Source organism: Cornus florida, unplaced genomic scaffold (assembly GCF_030987335.1).
Source record: "Cornus florida cultivar Cherokee Brave unplaced genomic scaffold, ASM3098733v1 CherokeeBrave_3.0.0_Hap2_Chr06, whole genome shotgun sequence".
Classification (NCBI taxonomy): Eukaryota; Viridiplantae; Streptophyta; class Magnoliopsida; order Cornales; family Cornaceae; genus Cornus; species Cornus florida.
This window is the reverse complement of record NW_026775576.1, coordinates 80647105-80670833: the sequence shown is the minus strand read 5'-3', so window position 1 is coordinate 80670833 and position 23729 is coordinate 80647105. Positions and strand designations below refer to the sequence as shown.

Here is a 23729-nt window from a genome sequence, read left to right as displayed (position 1 = left end):
AATAAACGACATTACCCAACAACTTAAAACTTTTGAATTCACTTTACGTGACATAAGTGAATGATGCAAGTGTTTTTAACATTTGCCATTTGTATTTATGGAAGTGAAGGAAAATGAATAAATGATACTAAAAGTAGAGTGCATTAATGAAAATATGAAAATGAGAACTTTTCTCTTGCAACATGATATTAAATAATCCTAAATATAAATGGAAGGCACATAATTAGCCCTAGCAAAAAATAAATAAAAAGCAAATACATATAAGGCTAGTTTTTTAACACTTGACATTTATACCGAGGACAATAAAAATACAGTAAAGTGCATTAAAAGTACAGTACATTTATGAAATGGTGAACTGTGATCATCACCACTTGTTGGAACCCATTAAGCAGAAATGCATTCATTTATTATTATTATTAATTTTTTCAAGTGTAAAACCGTGTGAAAAATCAATCGAATTTAACTGTGATTATGTATCAACTATTTAACATGCGTTGTCAATCTAATTATGTTTTGGTCTTGGTCTATTTGACACTTTGACGAACAAATTTAATGAAAATGATATGATCACAACACTTTGTAATATATTAATACATTTAAAAAGTCTATATTTAAATTATTAAAGTGTTAATATCCATAATCATTTAATAATTTATCCGTTCGAACTAGACCTCTCATTTCCTTAATTAAAGTTACCAGCTGTCAACCAAAAGTGAAAAAATTCCCTAAAGAAATAATACTATTTGAAACTTTTCCAACGAATCCATTGATTTCGTGTTGCTTTGGGAAATTGATTCCTCGAAGTCACTTTATTTTTCTTTGGAAGGGGGACAAGAAAAGGGGGGTGATCAAGAAAGGCACATTATTCCTTTCTTGAGGCGAAGACTTTAAAAATCAAATATGCTAATTCCAAAACTGACGACATTGTTATTTTTTTTGATCATATCTCAAAACGCATTTTTGAATTTGTGAGGAGGTTTTTGGGGTTTCTCCAAACGTTAAACAAAGTTTATATGTATTGTATGCGGGGTGGTGTTAGGCTTTTAATTTGAGGAGACGCAGTGTAAAAAATAATTATTATAATTTAAATAAAAAGAACCAAAAAAAAAAAAAAAATACATATTATATACATTATTCTTCGGTGCAAAAAAAAGAATGTTAAGAAGTAGGGGGCCAAAATAAATAATAATAAGAAGAAGAAGAAGAAGAAGAAAAAGAAAAAGGGATGAAAAATGAGAAATTTGAAAGGAAAAAAAATTAAAGTTCGAGTAAAGAATGGAAATTTTAATTTTTTTTTAAGAAAATCAAAGGAATATTAAGAGCAAAAGAAAAAAAAAAGAAAAAATTAGAAGACAATTTTAGAAATTTAAAATTTTAGAAGGAGCATTATATAAAAAATTTCTTATAAATGTACAAATTAAATAAAATAAAAAAATTATATTTTATAGTTGGCGGGACAGGCCAGGGGCATGTGCCCCCTCTGGGCACACACTGGCTCCGCCCCTAATCGTATGTATCCATAAGATTTTGTATGCATAGTAAGCCAAATATTGAAGGTTTAATGGTATTTTCTCTTTTCTTGAAGTAAAAAAATAATAATATCAATAATTTATTTTATAAATAAAAAACAATCAAATTTCATTTATTTTATTAAAAAACAAAAAAAATCAAATTGTCAATTACTTTTCTCACAAAGGGAATGCAGTGTACACATAGAGATCAAAAGCAATTTGTCAAATGACTCAACTACTTTTCTCACCAAGGGAGTACAGAAAGATATCAAAAGCAAAATTTCAACTACTTTTCTCACCATTGGGACACAGACACACACTATATAGAGAGAGAGGGAGCAACGTTGAACTTTGTAATAGATACTGAAATTGGATTTTGGGTAAATATAATACATTGTCGGTTCCACTGTTTGATGGCATAAGAGAACTCACCAAGGTAAATTAAATGGAAAAGGAACAAGAAGAGTAAAATAGTAACATAATTCAAGATGAAATAGAGTAATTCCATCAGAAGGCTTAGGTTTTATCTTCCTTTGGGGCTTCAGTGATTCAGAAATGACACTAATGTATGATTTAGACAACAATGAACTTCATAAATCCAGCAAGGGTTATAATCTAGTAATATATCCAACTAAAAATAAATGGAGGACTTTACCAAAGCGAAAAATCGAGAGTTAAAGTCCCGAAAGGCGAAAATGGGGGAGGGGTGATTTGTTAAGGAAAATGAAAAAAATAAAAACAAAGAGATGTGTTTTACAGATTCATAAAAACAATTGAAGGACTTTGAGTCTTTGAGACCAAAAGAATTACATATCTAACTTTTGTTATGGTACTTTTTTCAAAGTTCAATACGAGACAATTACACAGACAATTTCAAAATCTTCCTGACACTTTCCATCCTTCTCTTTTCCAAGATTGCATCTCAAACCAAAGACTTGCAAGCTCAAACCTTGATGAAAGCCAAAAACTATTAGCGAAGAGAACTCACAAAGCACCATTAGAAACTTACAAGTGCATTATATTTGTCCATTTCCGATCCAGATTTATAGCCGGCTTTCTGCAGTGACCGACCTTCTCTGCACGAGCACAGGCATTTTATCGCACTGTCACAGCAGTCCAACCAGGGACGCACCTCAGAATTCTTCAGTCATCATTGTCGCTGATCTCAAAGACTATTCTTCTAATGAGAGATGAAGATTTGGGCTCTGACGATTTACCATCTCTAAATCTGTGGAGGGCAATTACAGGTTTTTGCTTGCTCCCAGAAATGCTGAGATTATTTGAGGCCACGAGAAGACGTTTCCCAACTTCAGCTCCCTTCAGCTTATCCCTTGAGGTTTGAGAACTTGGGTCTGTGGACAATGGAAAAGGTAACATTCTTGGACGTGTTTTGGCTGTAATTTGTGCCGTCGCATCAACTTGTATGTTCGTGCAATTATCGCCTCTTCTGGTGATCAATTGTTCTTCAGGTGTATTTTTGATTGCTCTAGAGGTATCATCAGAGTTTGAAATCACCTCATCATAATCTGAAAAGTATTTCTTGATGATGCCTGAAACTGATACAGTTTCCAATGATGTCTCACAAGGGTTATCCACCATTGGACTGGCATGCCACTCTTCTGTGTGCTCACCTTCAGTTGTAGATGCAAAGAAAACAAACTTTTCTTCAGCAGTAACAACTTCATTACTTAGGAAGTGATGTTTCTTCACTTTTCTCCTTTTCTTCTTCTTCTTCTTCTTCTTCTTCTTCAAAAGGTGGATAATTCTTAGAATCTCATGGAGGACAACAGTTGGACATGAAAATATTTTCTTCCTCGTTTTCTTTCTCTTGTACCTTTTGTGATTCTTACTAGTACAAGTTGCATGGTTCTCAGGTTCCTGAGAATCAGTAATATCACTACCATTAGAAGTATTATGCCCGACTTCTGCAGCCAAACATTCGCATAAACCCAACTTATCAGAAGCACTCCAAGGATATGCTTCCATGTGAAGAAACCATGTCCCTTTTGAACTCTGGAAAGCATGCTTAATGAGCAACGACTCAGGCAGGTGGTAAAAGCATGTTTTCCGCTTCACCTGCTAGAAGCAACGAGAAAATGAAGCGCTCAATGTAATGAACTGGTTCCAAGAAGAGCATAGAATAGATAACCTGATAATAACATTAAAATGGTGGAAAAAACAATCTAGAAACATACCATTAATCCATTTACCCTGATCTCTCCAAGTTCCGGGAAACAATCCAAGTGCGCTTTCTCAACCTCTCCTACAAATTGAGCAGTGATGAATGGTGATGCTGATTTTTTATTTTATTTTTAAAGTCAAACAAGCATAGGATGATAAAAAAATTATGTAGTGTCACTATATTTGAACTCTTTCACCACCATCATTAACTGAAACAAATAGCTCATTACAAACAATTATGAAAATATCCCTTCTATTGCTGAGGTTAAGTACGGAAATCTTTTGAATGAGTTGAAATAGGATAAGATGTGGCACCATGACCATGGCATGCACAAGAAGCTACATTACGGAAACAAACAACCAAAAAGCAAAAATGAAACAAGAGGCAAGTATGCAGTTTCATGAAAGGGAGATGTAACTATACTACAAGGATCCACCTGCAAACCTAAAACCGTCATAAAAGTTGATAGGGGACTGTTGTAAGTTTGAATTTCTATTCTGTCACTGAGGTTTATATGAGTTAGCGAGTCCTTTTCCCAGGAGTGGTGGAAGCAGTAGTGTTAGTGACAAACTGACAATTTTTCTACTCTATAAATTATAAATCCTATACTCCTGCATCAGCCCACTAGGGCGGATATACACCTCGGGCAAAGCCAATCCATGAATTTGGCCACAGTGTGGACAGCTGTTGAGGCAGTGTGATTTGTAGCACGTTAAAGGTTCTACAAGTAAAAAGAAGAAAAATGTCATGGATGCCGAACTTTGCACGACTCATTAGCCAATCCTTTCTATAGTGGTATAGTAACTATTCAACTTTTGAATATATGCATCTGCCAACATTGACGGCCACATTGTCTAGATATAAGTTAATAGTCCTTCTATTTATCAAAAAAAGAAGAAGATATAAGTTATGGTCCTTTCACATGATATTGGGCCAATAGACGGTATTAGTTACTGATGGAGGTTGAAATATTAGGTAGCCTGTTCACAAGGCCAAATTACTCAGCAAGCCAAATCTCAGACAGCAAGCTTGGTTCAATTGTGCACACTAAAGATCAGTGCCGTGAAGTCATGGTCACATCAAGTTTGAGAAACGACTCAAATAAGACACTGGCAGAAACATTAACGTGTGAGGCATGATGAGAGAATTTATATCCCTTAACCTTATGTCTTTTTTTTTTTTTTTTGACAGCTTAACCTTTTGTCAGGGTGAAACATCTCCAAAGTACTAGGCTTTTCATTTTATATTTCTCAACCTTGGTCATATGCATATGGGCACCCGTGCATGTGGTTAAGGCATTGAAAATAACTAAATCAAAGTTAGTGCCCTAACCCATTGTTCGACTCCATAATCTAGGTATCCAGCCTATTAAGCTTACACTGATGGATTCACTCTAATCAAGAGGTTGGTTGAATAATGAGTGAGATTGCATGTAGATAAGCCCGGGAATGTTGGAGAAAATTAATTGAGCAGAGCAGATAAGTGCGCTAGCATGTTCACCAACGGTGGATTTAAAGCAAAGACATAAAGTTGGATGTCATGAGCTTGACAATATGTCCAAGTAGAAGAATTTGGAATGGTGAAATCCAACTAAAAAGGCAGAGTTCTTCCGGTATTTCTCTTTTTTGAGGAGATACTCTACAGATTATCTTTGCCTATGTAGTAAGCACCAAGGCAACTCTAAAAGGAATCGGTATAAATATTTATTAAGTGTTGTAGATTTAACACCCTTCCTACAAGATCATCATCACAAATATGTCTAATGCCCAAACCCGCTTTGCCACATTGACATTGTCGATTACATAAATGATACAACTGAATGCTAAATCTTAGAAGTTTTGGATACTATATCAGGTCTTGAAATTTAATGCACAAACAATGAATCATGAATAAATATTGAATTAATAATTAATGAAATGATAAATGAAACTTCAAAACCGTCGGTAAGGTTGCTCCATTTTGACTGGATGGAGGTCACGGGTTCAAATCAGGAAACAGCCTCTCCCTATGCCTTAAAATGGCGGGAACCACATATTATATATATAAGAAACCTACAATTTATTTCAGAAAATCCTACAAATTATGTTTCTTAATTTCAAAACTCTACTCCAATTGTCATTCCTCAAACATATGCTTATCTAGCCACATAGGCCAGTCCCCGGAGCAAATCTCATCACATTCAGCACAACAAAAACACACATGCAAGAGAATCAACATAAACAAACACCCATTATAAAATACAAAGTCATGTGTTAGGTATAGAAACTGCAATGACCCAAAAAGGTTCACACTGTTATATAAATTTCACTTTCAAAGGGCTAAACTAAAGCTATGTTTCATAATTTACACAACCAAAGCAATAATAGAAGAAACAACCCATGTCACCAACTGTCATAAAGAACCCATTTTCATTATATGCTAATGTGTAAGACTATATATACACACACACACACACATAATTTTACCAAAAATTACATTGCTGGGCACATATAAATAAATGAATATAAATATGACTCACTTTTGAAATCACAAGCTGTAATGTCTGGACTAATAGCCATAGCAATACGAGTGCCCAAGTTAGTGTCCACGAACACTGGGACTTCAACACTTGAACCCATTGAAGGCGTAGAACGCCGAATGATCTCCTCTGGTCTCTCTCTCTCTCTCTCTACTTTCCTCTTCTACTGAATTCTGCGCGAGTCACTTACACGGAAGGTTTTGGAGTATTTAAATTTTGGTCCACTAATTGTGGGTCCACTGATCTTCAACGTCTGTTTAGATAGTCTTTAATCGAAACCGTCCATAATTGTCAGAGATCATCGAATCAATCAGCACTGTCTCATCTGATGGCTTGATAGACCGGTTCCATTTATTACACACCATAACCATATGAACGCTACTAAGTCTATCACAGGGTCTGGGCTTTGTGTATAGGCCCACAAGGCCAGATTGGACGGTAAAGACTAGCCCAGCCCATAGTCACCTATACCAAATGATATAGGACCACCATCTATATTGTCTCATTAAATGAAGCAACCAATCTTCGGTAGCAAGTTGGACCGAGGGAGATGAATGAGAGCAATGCTATAAACGCGCGCGCGCGCGCAATGCTATAAAGAGAGAGAGAGAGAGTAACTCTAGTAAATAATAGAGTTAAAATTATAAAATCTCCATCTATTATTAAAACCTTGCATAAATTATCGAATTAAAATAACTCCTAAACTAATAAAATTTATTAAGTGCCTTGAACCTCGATTCGACCCCATCACAATTCGTCGATCGACGGGCCTTGAACCTCGATCCGACGCCATCACAATTTGTCGATCGACGGGCCTCGAACCTCGATCCGACCCGATCATAATTCATCTATCGACGGGCCTTGAACCTCGATCCAACCCCATTACAATTCGTCGATCGACGGGCTTTGAACCTCGATTTGACTCTATCATAATTTGTCGATCGACGGGCTTTGAACGTCGATCCGACCCCTTCACAGCTTGTCGATCGACGGGCCTTGAACCTCGATTCGACCTCTTCACAGCTTGTTAGGCGACGGGCCTTGGGCCTGTGATTGTCACAGTTTGACGACCGACATATCCTGAGCCTCAAATCAATGTAGCAGCAAATCATCAATTGATGGGCTTTGAGCCTTTATTCAAGCAACGAAGAGCTATGGTAGTGTTCTTCTAGTGACACTGGGATATTGAAGGGATTTTGGAATGGAGGATGGGAAATTAGCAATGTCTTGCCCACTAAGGCAAGACCCAGTTTGAGGATAAGAGCAAAGGACAGCTGGAATAGTACAATCGCCTTTGCAGCCTGTCATTCTTGGATTATTCAACAGGAAAGGTACACTTGGCAGTTGATCCAAAAATATAGGGATTAGGGCAACATGACCCAAGGAGGCATGATTAGATGACCTAGGGCTATAAAAGGAGGTAGTGACAAAAAGAATCGGGTAAGAACTGACGGCAGCTCCTTCCATACCATTGCTCAAGTTTCTTTTTCTGGACTGGTTTTCTCACCCGTCTTCCTACCCTTCTGCATTCTTCATATTGCTGAGTGGTATATTCCTAGACCTTCTTGACTCTTCCAGGACAAGAAGTATCTACATTGTTTTATATATAAATTTTTTTAAGAAATTGTGCTTATTTTCAAGCTGTAACTTTCGCTTTAGTAGGTTTTTGACTGAGTATAAATTGTCTGGACCGTTGCACCAACCGTCGGCCATCACTGCGCCAGTCCGCTTCCATCACGGCAGAGATCATCCATAGCCGAGCCTTCCATAGCCGATTCCTCCACAATCACCACTTATTCCCATCACAAAGCCAACTCCAATTGAAAAAAAATAAAAAATTAAACCTTCTCTGCAACACCAAACCCAGATCGCCGCCGGTTGTGTTTAATAGACACAACTCCCATCGTCTACATCCACACGGCTAAGTAAGCCGTCATCCTTTTACCTCAGTAAGAAAGTTTCATCGCCAGACATAATAGTCCCGTAGTTTTTACGTTGGAAAAATAGTTGCTTATCAGGACTGCCACGTAAATTCTGCTAAACTAATCGGCTAAAATCATTGGCCCATGTATCCCTATCCTTAAAAAATTGGACACTTCTGTATTTTAAATTATAACATATCGAGATTAGGTGGTATGTCTCAATTATTGGAGTAATTGACTTTAAATAGTGTCTTGTAGGGCTTGGAATATGAAATAAAAATGGGATATTGTCATACGATCACATTATACAAACTACTATCATTTTTTTAATGTGATTCTTATCTAATTAAATGGATTAAGCTTTTAATCCTAAGAGTTTTAATGAATTCAAATGATGTGTTTTAGTCTAACATGTATTAAAATATTATTCTACTGTTTATGTAGAAAAATTAAGAGTGAGTCTTAGCAAAATTTGTAAGGTTGCTTTACTGTAGTCTAAAAGTCACATAAGAAACAATATTTCGAATATGAAAATAATATTGTGTACCTTTGAAGAGACAATATTTAATTTCTTGAGATCACTTGCGGATATTTGGTAGAATATTTAATAGGATGGGACATTTATTTTAATTATTTATATTTCTAAAGTGCTATTGCAATAAGATAGTAATACGCTTTGTAATTTAAATTATTAATGTAGACCATAAATTACTCAGTATTCTTTACCCAGAAAGTTTGTCAAAAATCTCAGATTTCAGTTAGAGAATCATTGCTCATTGTATGGAATGTATGGCTTGTATGATCAACTACGCATCGCACCAAATTCAAAAGTGGAGCTACAATGAAGTCACCCACTTGACAAAAGTCATGAGATTTCTATTAACGTAAAGGCTAATAAGATTTTTTTCAATTTACTTACACATGCATAAAAATCTATGGCTTCTGAGATCAAAACATTTTAAAACTTTTTTTTAAAAAACACAATAAGTGAAGCCTACTCTTTATTCAATTATTTGTGGAAGAACACATAACATCCATCTTCTCTTTATTATCGTCCAATGCTTTCTACCTTCTTGTGTTAATATATTATTCACCAATTGAAGGAGTATAAGCAATGGGAATTATACACAGATCTCTTTTCTTGCTAGCTGATGCACCAAATACCTCAGTCATGTCAAGATTTTCTTGCCTCTCTCCCTCAATAGGTTTCCAGTCAAAGTGATACAATAAATTTGCAAGTGGAAGCTCAATATTAGCCATCCCAAACGACATACCTGGACAGATTCTCCTCCCAGCACCAAATGGGATATATTGAAAATGAGTTCCCTTGTAATCAATTGAACTGTCAAGGAATCTCTCTGGAATAAAGCTCTCTGGATCACTCCAATTTTCAGGATCCCTACTAATTGCCCATGAATTGACAAAGACTAGGGTTTTCGCAGGTATCTCATATCCGTTGATTTCACATCTCTCTCTACTCGCTCTTGGAACTAAGAGGGGGAGAGGATTATGTAACCTCAGAGTTTCTTTGATAACCAACTTTAAGTAACTCAATTCATGGAGGTCATCTTCAATAACAATATCTCCTTTTTTACTTAAAACCTGTCTCACCTCAGCTTGTGCCTTTTCCATAACTCTCGGGTTTTTTAGCATTTCTGACATTGCCCAGATTAAAGTTGTAGATGATGTCTCAATCCCAGCAGTGAACATGTCCTAAAAGAGCATTAAAACTGAGTTAAAAGAATAGATTGAGTATATAATATATGTAGAACAATTCAATGAATATCATCTGCAACTTTGAGAGCTTGCCCTTAACAGAAGCAATTTTGGGCATTAGCCATTTTTGACACAATGTGGAAGTTGGTGTTTGAGAAGATCAAACGTCTAAAAGTAAATTTTAGTATCTAAAAAGGGTTTTGAATTTTGGCTGAGCTAGAGGTAAAAGTACGTAATTTGTGGAAATAACTTAATTGATCATTGATAGAAGTAGAAAGTAATTAAATGTACTAACCAAGAGAACTGACTGGATGCTTGTCATAGTTAAGGGAATCTTGAGGTTACCCTCCTATTGAAGATTTAGAAGAACATCTACAAGGTCTTCATGATCAGCTTCACCATCACCGGTCTGTGTTTCCATCTTCCTCTCTTTATGTTCAGCAATGGTGGTAGTTAATATCCTATCAAATTCTCGATGAATCTTCTCAGCTCTAGGCCTCAGCCCCGTTATCAAAGAAAGCATTTGTACTGAAGGAAAGAGATCAGCAACCGTGAAACCTCCTGCTATCACTAAGGAATCCCTGATAAGAGAGACGAATTCTTCTTCCCCATGGAATGTCTTACCAAGGGCTGCCTTTGCAGTGATGCTGTATGTCAATGAGAAAATCATTTCACTGAGATTGATGAGAGATCCTTTTTGCATCCAAATAGATTTGATCAAATTCGAGGTCTCTTCTTCCCTGATGGATCGGAATGATTGGACACGTTTGACACTTAAAAGCTCCGATATGCAAAGTTTTCGAAGTTGTCTCCAGTAATCCCCATAAGGTGCAAAGACAATGTTATTCTCAAACATAATGTTTACAGTGGGAGAAGGCGGCCTGCTAGCAAAGACAACGTCATGTGTTTTCATCACTTCTTTGGCATATTCTACCGAAGAAATGACAACAATAGAAAGTTGTCCTAGTTGCAGGTGCATCAGAGGTCCATATTTCATGGCCAAATCTCTTAGGCCGCGATGGGGTAGAGATCCAACAAGTTGGTGAAGGTTTCCTATTATAGGTAGCTTCCATGGCCCAGGAGGCAGTTTTGGAGGACTTGAACTGATCTTGGTTTTGAATACCATGAGCAGAAAGAGCAGGAATGTGAAAATCATTGGGAAGGAGAGGAATGAGAACTCCATCATCAATTGTAAAGCCGCGTTCGGGAATTCCCCTGTCTCAGTGGAATAATTGCTTTCCATCCAGATATATGCTTGCTGTAGAGCTAGCCTTGAAGTTCTGCAAGATATTCTTAGCATTTTCAGTTTTCTTTCCTAGCTTGTCTGCATGGTTTCTTTGTTTTATGAATAAAGATGCTCTAAGTTGTTGACATTATTTTTCATATTCAAATATATATGTAAATGTTTAGCTTTGAATCAAGAAAGACATTTAGATACATGTTACAAATGAAGTATGCATGAACAGGTTAATCATATCTGTCTATTTCTCTATAAATACATCGAAGTTCTTGCTGAAAGCATATGCATATGTAGTTCAGACATGTCCAGAAGTAAAAGTCGATTCAGAAGATTTATTCGAAGGAGCATATTATGGGCATAAGAATTATAAAAATAATTATAAGTAATTGAAGAGTAGAATTTATTGAGTATTTGATGTGAGTAGAGATTAAATCATCGTTATGTCATTAAATATGATGATTTTTTCACGATGTTATTCCTTTTCTCACATAATTTTAAGTTATCATTTCTATTGTAGAGACTATAATTGCTAAATTACCCTTTTTATTTACTTGTAAACTCTACAGATTTGAGAGAAAGATTGAAGTTAAGGATAAACAAATAAACAAATTTAATGACGTTACTTAATTTTCAGTGTTTTCTTTAGACGGTACAAATTATTGGTTTATATAAATTTTAAAATCTAAGTACAAAACTCTCAAGGCAAAAGTCAGTTCTGTTAGTTATAGAGAGAAGTGTAGCTAATAAGTAGCTCATTCTATTACCTCCATCCATAAAAAGTGTCTCTTTTTAGAAATTTAACTTTTTTAGAGTAAAATTTTCAATGTTTTTTTATTATATTAATAGAGAATGAATTATTAAGTATACCCTACATCACATGCTTTTATAACATCAAGGTAAGAGTGAAATAAAATATTATAAAATAAAAATATATATATATTACATTTTAAATTTGGTCAATTATTTTGGGACAAAAAAAAAAAAAAAATCGACACTTTTTATGAAAGTAAGGGAGTACTTCGTTTGATAATGGTCTAGTTATGAACCAAACTGCAACATCAATATAAGTCAAAAACCACTCCTATTCAGTTCGAATTGGTTCGAATTAATAATTACGGAATAATCAAATTCGATTTAAATTTTTCTCAGTCGCTAAAACACAAAGAGTTGTTTGTTTTCGTAACCTTTATGAGTGCTTTGGTCTCCAACTTTCAATTTTTTTAAAAGAAAATGTATACACCCCTAACATGTCCCTAACCGGACTGGAACTTTTTGTCTTCCCTTTTGAAGAAGAGAAATTATACTAACCACACTAGTGGCCTGATGAGAAATTAGTTTAGCTAACTTGGAATATTATTGTTTATTACTTTCTTTCTCTGCTTATAATAAATGAAATATATACTATATATATATATATTAACAAAAAAATGCACGCATGCATGGGGAGAGCAAGAGGAGAGAAGGACTCACACGGTTGGGGATTTACTTCTAATGAGCTGGAGCTCTAGTTACCATGCCTCCTCGGTGCAGAGTGGAGAAACAGAGAACAAAGTCTCTGGCGAATGTGAATATAGAGAGAACTTTGCCCTGTATTTATAGAGAAATAGACAGAGTGTACAAATTTTGTTTTTTATTTATTTGTTTATTTTATTGTTTTTGGATGATAATATGCACAAGGTTAATAAGACTAGCAGTGATACGCATCTTGAAAGAAATTAAGGATTTGTATCATGAATGGTGTGTGGCTCCTATATATCTTTGAGAATTATATATATATAGTAATATGAACATTTAAAACAAAGTTTCCGGTATATATGAAATAGTTAAATTTACCTTAGATGATTAAATACTATTTAAGATAAGGTTTTTTTTTTAGAGAGTGGAGAATAGCTATTTCATCATGAAAGTCTGGCCTATTTTCATGTATTGTTTTGCCTATTTTCATGCATTGTGGACGGGGGCGGCTCAATATAATTTAAGGGCTTAAGGGAAAAATATAAAAGTGGCCTTTTAATATATAATATATATATATATATATATATAGTCAATTCAATTAATCTTTCTTGTCACATAATTGATCTTAGAGCCATGCAACTTATACTTAATGAAATGAAAAATTTGTCAGAAATTAGAAGGAAAAAAAAAAAAAAAACAAAGAGCTAAAAGTTAAAATAAAAATATGGAAAGTTTTACAAAATCTAGATAAAAAAAAAATTGTGAATGAGGAGAAATTATTAGAAGACCTAGACTTAGTATGATAGTTACAGAAGCCCTACCAAGATAGAAAGATACGAGTTGTGTAATTACAAACATATCCACTTATAATTTTCAGTCCAGGTATGCTTTCTGATGTTACTCGGTCCATATTCTTCCTCTTCATAATTTGCATGGTTAAGAAGGGTCCGTGAAATTATTAGAAGACCTAGACTTAGTATGATAGTTATTGAAGCCCTACCAATATAGAAAGATACAATAGAGAGTTGTGTAATTACAAACATATCCACTTATAATTTTCAGTCCAGGTATGCTTTCTGGATGTTACTCAGTCCATATTCTCCCTCTTCATAATTTGCATGGTTAAGAATACGCGCTTACTGATAAGACTAAGACCTGCCTGAAATTATTAGAAGACCTAGACTTAGTATGATAGCTACAGAAGCCCCACCAATATCGAAAGATAGAATAGCTAGAGTGGCGACTCAATCTAATTTGGGGTCTTAGGCCAAAAATAAAAAGTGATTTTTTCAAAAATATAAATAAAATTAGTCATAACTCAAAAACAAAATATACAAATATATATACACACAAATTTATAATAACAAAAATTAATAAAATTAAAAAATAATTAAAGAAAAAGAACCATTGAATTAGAAAACTCAAATCCAATACTTTTACAAATTTTTCAATAGAATAAAAATGTATTCATAACAATTGTAAACTTGTAATGAGATGTGGAGGAGAAAACTTGCTGAAAAAGAAAAACATAAAACATAAAAAAAATATATATGGAAAGTTTTTGTCATTTTCCCAAACAACAATGTTAAATAGATATTTAATATTTTAGTGTTGCTGTAACTTATCCAAAAATGTTTTTAGTGTTGGTGTAAAAAACGTGAAAGAGAGAGAGACAAAGAAAGAGGGAAAACAACTTATTTAATCATACAATATTTTTTTGGGACCAATATTAAAATTCTATATTGGTTAGGATTTATTGTAAAACATATATGAGAGAATAGAAAAAGGGAGGGAAAAAAAAGTCATACAAGGATATAAATCTTTGGGCCCAATATTAAATTTATGCATCAATTAGAGTTCAATGGAAAGAAGGAGGAGAGCGAAAGAAGAAAAAAGAAGAAGTTGTTTTAGGATATAAATATTTGAGGCCTACTATAAAATCGGAATGAATGGGGAGAGAGAGAAAAGAGAAAAAAAGAAAAGTTATTTTAGGATATAAATATTTGAGGGCCTAATACATAATCAAAACGAGTGGGATAGACAAAAAAAATAAAAAATAAAATAAAATAAAATTTTAGGATATAAATTTTTGAGGCCTAGTATAAAAATTTTATATTTGTCGGAGTTTTACCGTATTAAGAAATAATTATAGTATAACTTAATATAAGGAAATTTTAAAAATTTGGGACCTTTCTATTGGCTGCGGCCTTAGGCGACCGCCTAAGTCGCTTAAGGCTCGAGCTGCCCTGATTGTGGATTGCAGAAAATAGATATGACCATTGTTTCGCTTGACTGAATGTGGCTCTTTCAAAGAAAAAAAAATTATATATATATATATATATATATATATATTGTTTTTTGAGCAGTCGTGTCCGTCCGCTATGACTAATAGCCGGAATGTGTTCTAAAATAAGAGAGTAATTTCTATATCAAATAAAGAAATAAAAACAATTTAATAGTAATCAGTCCCAAAAATTCTATGTATCGTGCGTTTGAATAGTAGAAAATTAAGCAGTTGAGGGGAGACAATTGCTCCCACATATCTTTAAAAAAGTCTTTAGTCGTGTTACCGCCTTATTTTCAAAGGAAATTCAAACATTTCAGAGTGTTAATGTCAATTCTCTTAAACTGGCCGATTAATTATTGACTTTTAAATAAGTTATTTAAGTGAATCATAAATGAGTTTGTGGGGGCAAGCATGAACAAACTACGGCTGCATCCTCTTATGTTTGGGTATGGAAAAAATATACAATGTGTTCGGTGTATCGTGTACCGGGCATATCGTAACCGTTCCTGTTATACACACGTCCACAATCCACATAGACGGTTACGATGTGCCCGGTGCACCGAATACATTGTATATATTCTTCTTGGTATGGAAGGAAAATATATATATATATATATATATATATATTATTTGACACACTCTAAATAATATATCATAGAAGTAATCTATTACAAATAATATCATAGCCACTCAATCATAACTCTTTTCAAAAACTATATAGCTCGTTGATATATTTCTCCCTCTATGTTGAAAATCCTGACCCAATACTTGTAAATGTTATTGCCCTACAGATATTTGCGAGCAACACACGCCATTTCAATTCGGTGGATAAGATGGAAAAGTAAGTTTAATATATATATATATTTTTTCTTTGTCACGAGCACTGACTTTTTGAGCTTAATTTAATATGATTTATATATCTGACTTGCATAAGAATAAGAAAGAGGAACTTCATCTAGGCTCTCAATTTGTTCCATGTGTCATAAATACATAAGGCTTAAACCTTCGACTTATTTTTAAAATCTTCAAACAATGTGACATTTTGTTCTTTCTTCTTGAATGTCCGGTTCAATGTATGACGTTTATAGGAGAAAGTTAAAATAAAATTTAGTAATCAATTCCTCTTAGTCCAGTCCAATGTATGACTTTTAGAAAGATGGCCAGGTATAGCCGTTGCCAACATTTTCTTTGTAAAATTGTCATAAATACATAAGGCTTAAACCTTCGACTTATTTTTAAAATCTTCAAACAATGTGACATTTTGTTCTTTCTTCTTGAATGTCCGGTTCAATGTATGACTTTTATAGGAGAAAGTTAAAATAAAATTTAGTAATCAATTCCTCTTAGTCCAGTCCAATGTATGACTTTTAGAAAGATGGCCAGGTATAGCCGTTGCCAACATTTTCTTTGTAAAATTGACATTTTTCCTTTGCAAAATTGTGGAGCTGATATATATTGCCGACATTTTCTTTGTAAACTTTTACAAAGAAAATGTCGGCAATATATATCAGCTCCACAATTTTACAAAGGAAAAATGTCAGTTTATGAGTTCCATTGAGTATGATAATAAAACAATGATGACTTTTGTGGGCAGAGGTAATGTGGACAGGTGTGAGATATTGGACAAATTATCACACTTGCATGTTATAGAACACTACGATCCCACATCACTTGGGGAAGAAAAAGTGTTATATGTAAGGTTTAACACTTCTTTCATACAACTTGTGAAAAGTAATGGTGGCCATAAACTCATCAGAATTCTGAAGTTAAGCGTGTTTAATTTGGAGTAGTATCAGGATGGGTTGCGCACCCATCACATCTTTTTTTCTTGCTTGACTTTGCCCCTTCACTTGCTGATCGATCAATTCTTTCTTGTGTCTATGTAGGGTGAGGACTGTTACAAAAACAATTACTCCCAAAATTCTCGAGCTTCTTCCTGATTCCAAATTTTAAAGGAGACAAACATTTAATACATTGTTCCCATTAAAATTACAAAACTACTCATTTAAGAGCAGTGTTACATGTCATAAAATTTTTTCGTGGCATGTATCACGAAACCGCAAATACAGTCCTCATATTAATTTGTTAACTTGTTTTTCTCCCATCTCACCCAATCTATTTCTCTCTATGTATATATACATACACACATGTATATATATGATTTTTATTGTTCGATGCTTCATCTAGATCTTCGTAACCCTAGTTTAGATTGAATAACAAAGTAGTGTTTGTGTTGAAAATGGTCTCTGGAACAAACAGATATAGATGTAATGTTTTCGGATCGAAAATGAGTATCTGGTTCATCTACATCTACACCTCATCCTGTAATCAAAAGAGACTTGTTATGAATCATTTGCGTAATTTGGAGTTTGTTATGAATTTGTTTTGATTTTCCATCCGTCCAATTAGATTACATTCTGAATGCACGTAACCCCTTCATCTTATATATATATATATATATATAGATGAACAAGGCAACACAATTTGCAAGATGATTTTTTTTTTTTTAGCCACATCAGTGGTGATAAAATCAAGAAATTCCTTTGGTGATTTTTTAAAGCATTTTTCCTCATTTAAGTTGTGTTTGTTGGGGGTACCTTTTAAAAAAGTTGAGGATATTTTGAGGAGTGAATTACTTTTATAAATTGAGGTTCAAGAATTTTGGAACATCTAAAAATAAGGAGATGGTCAAAATTTTTGGGACGAATAGAATATATATTATGTCCAATGTCACACAACAATAGAGCCAAATATTCATTCTAGAAGGGCAATTTCAATCCAGATGTTCTGGAATAAAATAAGAAATATAGCAACTTAATATTTGATTGATAATATTCCGATTGAATATATTTACAATGGTGTTCAGCCAGTTTTCATATTAAGCAAGATATTTTCATACAAATTGATGGGAAAAAAAATGTGCATATATTTATGTAACACAGTAATATAAAACAAAATAAATTTATATTCGTGTCCATATCCTAGTGTAACAAACCCACACACATTTTTTGCCAATGCGCTGATTCGAACCTCTTCCCTCCCTCTTCCCTCCTCTTTGAGGATAGGGAAATTATACCATTGGGTAGAAGCCCTTTGGTTAAATTAGCTTGAAATAAAAAAAATAAAAAAAAATAAAAAAAGAAGAGAGAGAGAGATTGCCATAAGATTACATTATACAAATTACTATTATTATGTTAATGTAATTCATGTCTAACTAAATGCATCCTAAGAAGTTTAATGAACTCAAATTTTATTTTTTAGTGTAGTATATATTATTTTACTCTTAATGCATTTAATTAGATAAAAATTACACCAACACAATGATAGTAATTTGTGTAATCTTTATATATATAAAAATATATATGAAGCGAGAGGGTGTCACTTTAACATTTAAATTCTTCTACATGTCTCCTCATGCATGGCGTTTTTTTGGTCCAACATATGTTTTTAATTTTAATTATCAAAGGTGACGATAAGATCTTATACCTATTAACAATCATCTACTCTACCATTTTTTTTTAAAAAAAACAATCATTTACTCTAAAAATTTAAACTATGGAAGAGAATGTAATTTTTATATTTAATTCCTTCGACAGATATTTGATAGAATATTTTATAGGATAGGACATTTAGTTAATTTAGTATTGTTTAGTATGCAATTGAAATAAGACATTTATCATTTCTGTATTTAATATTTATATAGAACATAAATTACTCAATAAATAATATTCTTTTATCCAAAAGGTTTGGCAAATCTCCGGTTAGTAATGGAATGTAAGGAGTTGTACGAGCTCTCTTTATTAAGCATGGATAAGATTCTTGTAAAGTTCAACTGTTTTAGAGGTTTATTGAACTTATTAAAGAGCTAAGCTTTTGTGATTAAGATACAAAACAAACTTTGCAGTAAAAACCTCAATAACTAAAGTATACTCTTTTCAGTTAATTGCTACGCCAAAGGCCTTAGTCATGTCAAGATCTTCTTGCTTTTCTCCCTCAGGAAGTTTTCAGTAAAAAGTGATATAATAAATTTGCAAGTGCAAGCTCAAAATTAGCTAAACTGACCGAAAAGAGACATATTGTCCTTCCAACACCGAATAGTAGATATTGAAATTAAGTCATATCATATATAAATTTTGTAATTGACAAATTTTGGTGTCAAAATGTGTCGGATCGAATTCTAATTTTTTTTGTTTTACTTTGAGTCTTGATGTTGGAAGCGGAACTACAAGTGTTGCAACATGTAAACATACTTCGATCCAATAAGAACATCATTTAAAATAGGTAAGTGAGTGAGGAACACTTATGAGTATTTTTAAAGTTGGGTATGAGAGCTTAGGTTGGAAATAACATTCAGTAAAGTTCAACCGGTTACGATTCACTTTAGAACCGGTTGTATTTTTTGAGCAAAAACAGCCCTCTGGCCTTTTGGAACCGGTTGCATTTGAGGTCCAACCCGTTGCTTCTCCAATCGGTTACACTTCAAGTCCAATCCGTTACATTTGCCTGAATGTTCGAAAATTCAAAATTTGGTAACTTTTTAGTTTCATTTTTTTACCCAAACTTGTAGAGTAATCCTTGCACGATTTTGAAATCTCTTTTTACCTATTGTATGGATTCTCTAAGTCTATATAAACTCTCTTTCTCTCATTAATAATTAGGGTTTAAAAGAGAAAAATATTTTGACTATTTACAGCTTTTTGTGAATATTTTTCTACAGAAAATAACCTTGATTGTTTTGTATATTTTTATATACTTGAGAGCACACACTATTACACGAAAGTGATCTTATGGTGATGTTCTCAATCTGATAGGAGTTCAAGTATATTGAAGCTTCAGTTAATTCCGTTCAGACTATCAGGGTTTTTATTTTATCTTTATTAAATTCAGATTTGAAGAAAATGAGGAATCGGTCGAGCTACAAAGGGGTTAGAGCATTCTTGGAGTGTTCGTGATCTACCAATAACCCTTTTTCAAGGATTTAAGGAGTAAGCTTGTAGTGTGCAACAATCGAACAGTGTAACAACCCGAACTCGGGGGTCCAAATCGTCACACTGGTCCTCACCCAAACCCGAGGTCAACTAGGGGCAAAACCATCATTCTAAATTATTTGAGGCCTTAGAACCCACATTAGTGCCATACTGATTTGCTATGATGACATTTGAATGAATAAGACCCATTGTTATACTTAAAGTTCAACTCGGAAGTCCAAAGGTCATAAGGGCAAAAATGGTTAAATGAAATAAAAATGGCAAAACTGACCTAAGTGGAGTACCTAATAGGTCTACATAAGTCATAGAAAACATAAGGGAACCTCTAATAGAGTTCTAATCCCAAAAGGAATGGTTTAGAAACAAACTGGCACTTCCTAACATATAGAAAACATGACCAGTCTTCACTAAAATAGACATAACTCTTTCTGAGTTTAGAATCTTTGGATAATACTTACACCATTGGAAATATCGTTTCAACGTGGTGAGTTTAGACACAAGAATGACCTAATTCGGAGTTAAAACGAAGGAGTTATCACTGTTTAAAGTCGTAGCGATAGTGCTGAGACTGAGTCAGGGGCTACAAGCACTCGTGAATTGAGCTGCGAGCATTCAAGGTTAGCCCCTAGTGCACTGCTGGAATTATGGAGAGCTCGTCCGTTATCCTTGGAGTGCTCAAAGGGCACCAGAATGCCCCAAAATGCCTGTTTAAGGTGCCTAAAATCTTGGGAACCTCATTGGTATGAACCATGGCCACAAACTAAGTCTAAAACTCATCCTAAACACCCTATAAACATGTTATAAAGCATGAAAATAGGATGGAAGCAACGCACCCATTTAAATAGTGGTGGCGTTATGGCCTTAATACATTACATTATATTGCCTTTAAGTCACTTATATATACATGATACATAAGTAGCTCGTTTCATTACAACTGCTAAGGAAATGAAGTGCAACATAGGAATTGAAATCCCTAAAACATACATTAAATTCTATAAACATCAAAAATATATCTAACTCCACAATGACTTAAAGTGATCGAGTCTTCAACTCAAAAAGTCTTCCCAAACTACTCATTTCCTGAAAAATGTTTAAAGTAAAAGGGTGAACACCACCGCTCATTAGAGTATGCCTAAGGCATGGCTCTTAAAGTCTTATGAGTAAACACAGATAGAATAGGGAGAACTAGGTAAGATCGAGGATCATGCTATTACGGGGAAAATAATAGAATCAACAATACATGGCATTAGTAACTGTAATGACTTAGTCATTTTCCTTCCTTTTTTTTTTTCCTCAAATTTTACGGATACATTTTTTCTGTGGAATTTTCCTTTCTGAGTTCGGTTACTCATCACTTAATGTCGTCTCGAGTGCTTGAAAATGATTTCCAAGACTCTTTCCTTTGGATTGATAACTTCCTTTAAGGACCGAGTTATTTCCACATTCTTATTTTTTTTTGGACACTATTCATTTTTCTTTTTTTTCCCGTTTGTCACTTTGTTGGTACAACCTCACTCTTCATGTTCGGAGTTGAGTTTTAACTTCACGAGTTTTCATTTCAGTTGATTTCCTCAAAACGCGTAGCTTTACTTTTGGAGAAAAGCTTGCCGGTTGTTACTTTCTCTCGCAAGGGCGTGGAAGAAAGGATTCTTCAGAAACATTGATGTTTCTTGGGGCATTTTCATAAATATATTTTGGACATATTTTGATTAGGGGTTTTTAAGAAAATATCTTTTGGAAGATATTTTCATTCTAGGCAGTTTTGCAGTTATCCCTTTTTATAGGGGTTATTGTGTAATTAATGAAAGTTATTGCAAAATGCCTCGTTTTGAGCCTGGATCCTCGTATGGGATTTATTTTCACTTTATGGCTAGTTGTGTACTCTTAGAATTTCCTCACGGTCATTTTCCCCAGTTTTAGGGTTTTCGGCCCTAGTTGCCGCCGAATTTGTTTGGGGGCATATCTTTCTGCACAGGACTCAGTTTTCAATGCTGTTTCTTCCGTTATTCATTTTTTTTTTCTTTTCATTTTGGTTCTTTTTCATTCACGGTGTTTTACCGTTTGAGCGTGTCTGCGCAAATTTCACTTTTTCGGACTCGGCGGGGTTCTTTCGGGGCCCTTTTAGGGTTTTACTATAAATAGGGGGTTATAAAATTAAAATCATTTCATTTCCCCTTCTTCTACATTGTTGCAAATCTGATCTTCAAGCTTTTTCATGGCTGCCACCCTTCTTTTCCCAAATTAACCTTCTTCCTTTTTGTAAAATGCCTTAGTACCTTAGTGTTTATCGCAGGCCTTGGCGAAGCGCTCCTTTCCCCCTCATTAGAAGCTGATTCCGACCATTTTTGAGTTCAGGTTTGGATTTTTATGGTGCCTAAAGGGTTAAAGTTGCTTCCCTCGTAGTCACTGACATAACCTAGAAGTATCGTCGGATTTGGAGCGATTTCTTTTCGGTGGGGATTTGAGATTTCTTCTCAAAGTAAGGTAGGGGATGTTTTAGGCTTATATAATTGTTGTATTGATTCTTTTATAAGCTTATATAACATGTATGCATGCCTTTGTAATTAATCTATAATTTAATTTAATTATTTTCTTTGTATAAGATTTAATTCTTATGGCTGTATATAGCTTGGAATTAAATTGTGGCATGTTATTAAATTAAGCTTTGATATGTTCATTAACATATATTAAATTGGGAAGATTTGAATAAGTATTGCAACTTTTATTTAATCATTCACTTGTATGAAAATTTAATTCACATGGGTGTAGCTAGCATGGAATCAACTTGTAATGTGATATTAAATTAGGCCTTAGTATGTTCTTTAACATAGGTGAATTTGAGAATATTCAGAATTGTTTTAACATCTAGAGAAAATTAATTAATTAGGTCAATTAATTTTATTTTTAAGTGTTCTACTCACTTAATTAGATTTTTAACTTGATATTATTAATGAGTTTGGCATGTTTTATCATATACATTAATTTGAGAATAATTAAATAAGTTTTGAGACTTTTATTTAATTATTTTCTTTGTATGGAATTTAATCCACATGGTTATACCTAGCTTGAAATGAACTTACAATGTGATATCAAATTAGGCCTTAATATGTTCATTAACATATATGAAAATGAGAATATTTGAATGAGTGTGGAGAACTTTATTTAATTATTTTCTTATATAAAGTTTAATTTACCTAGTTGTGAGTTAGGTAGAAATAACTTGTAAAGTGTTATTAAATTAGCTTTTGCTATGACCTTTGACTTGTATTAGTTTTAGAATATTTGGAGTTACTATGTAATCTTGAGAATTTAGTTATTTAATTTAATTAAATTCCATTATATGCTTCCATTGAAGTAGTTAGGTATTGAAGTTATTTTCATGCTTAACTTATAAATTTGAAACTTGTTGTATGATTACATTATAGTATTCCATGAGTAGAAGTTATAGTATAACTTACTTATATACACATTATATATTTGACATGTCGTAAGTCATTGTAGCTTGAAGACCTAAGATGAATATTGTGTGTTTTACTTGACTTGTTTGTGCATGGTAGTTGACTAATATATTGTGTATATGTATTATACCTTGATGCACAACTTGATGATTTTAGGAAAGCTTACAAGGACATTGTAATATGTTACAATTAGGGTATGGCTTTAGTACGGGGGATGAGAGCTCCCCTTACAACATATAGTGTGCACTAATGAGCGCTAAATATTGCATATTCGAGCTCCTAAATATGCATATGTTAAGACCTAAAGTGATATATCTATCCTGTTTTATACTGATTTATGTTTGTTTCATGTTTTCAGGTGTTTTCCCAAAGAATCAGTTAAAATCGGACTTTTATGATGAAAAGAATGATAATGAAGTTTACCACGTCGTTGTCGGTCATTCAGAGCAAGC

The 23729-nt window shown here is 33.7% G+C and overlaps 1 protein-coding gene and 1 pseudogene across 2 annotated transcripts; both read right to left on the bottom strand.

Moving 5' to 3' along the window:
• Nucleotides 1-2132: 2132 nt before the first annotated feature.
• Nucleotides 2133-6774, bottom strand: LOC132312282 (uncharacterized). 2 transcript variants are annotated; one of them, XM_059810584.1, is made up of 3 exons: nucleotides 6212-6774; nucleotides 3707-3774; nucleotides 2133-3590 (listed from the first exon to the last, which is right to left on the bottom strand). In XM_059810584.1, exons 1-3 carry the CDS (start codon nucleotides 6309-6311, stop codon nucleotides 2655-2657), a joined length of 1104 nt encoding a protein of 367 aa, XP_059666567.1. In that variant the 5' UTR covers nucleotides 6312-6774; the 3' UTR covers nucleotides 2133-2654. The 2 variants fall into 2 exon arrangements, with proteins under 2 accessions (XP_059666567.1, XP_059666568.1); XM_059810585.1 differs by having other exon boundaries at nucleotides 2134-3587; nucleotides 6212-6773.
• A 41-nt stretch (nucleotides 6775-6815) lies between these two features.
• On the bottom strand, nucleotides 6816-12775 carry LOC132312281 (desmethyl-deoxy-podophyllotoxin synthase-like; annotated as a pseudogene).
• Nucleotides 12776-23729: the final 10954 nt, after the last annotated feature.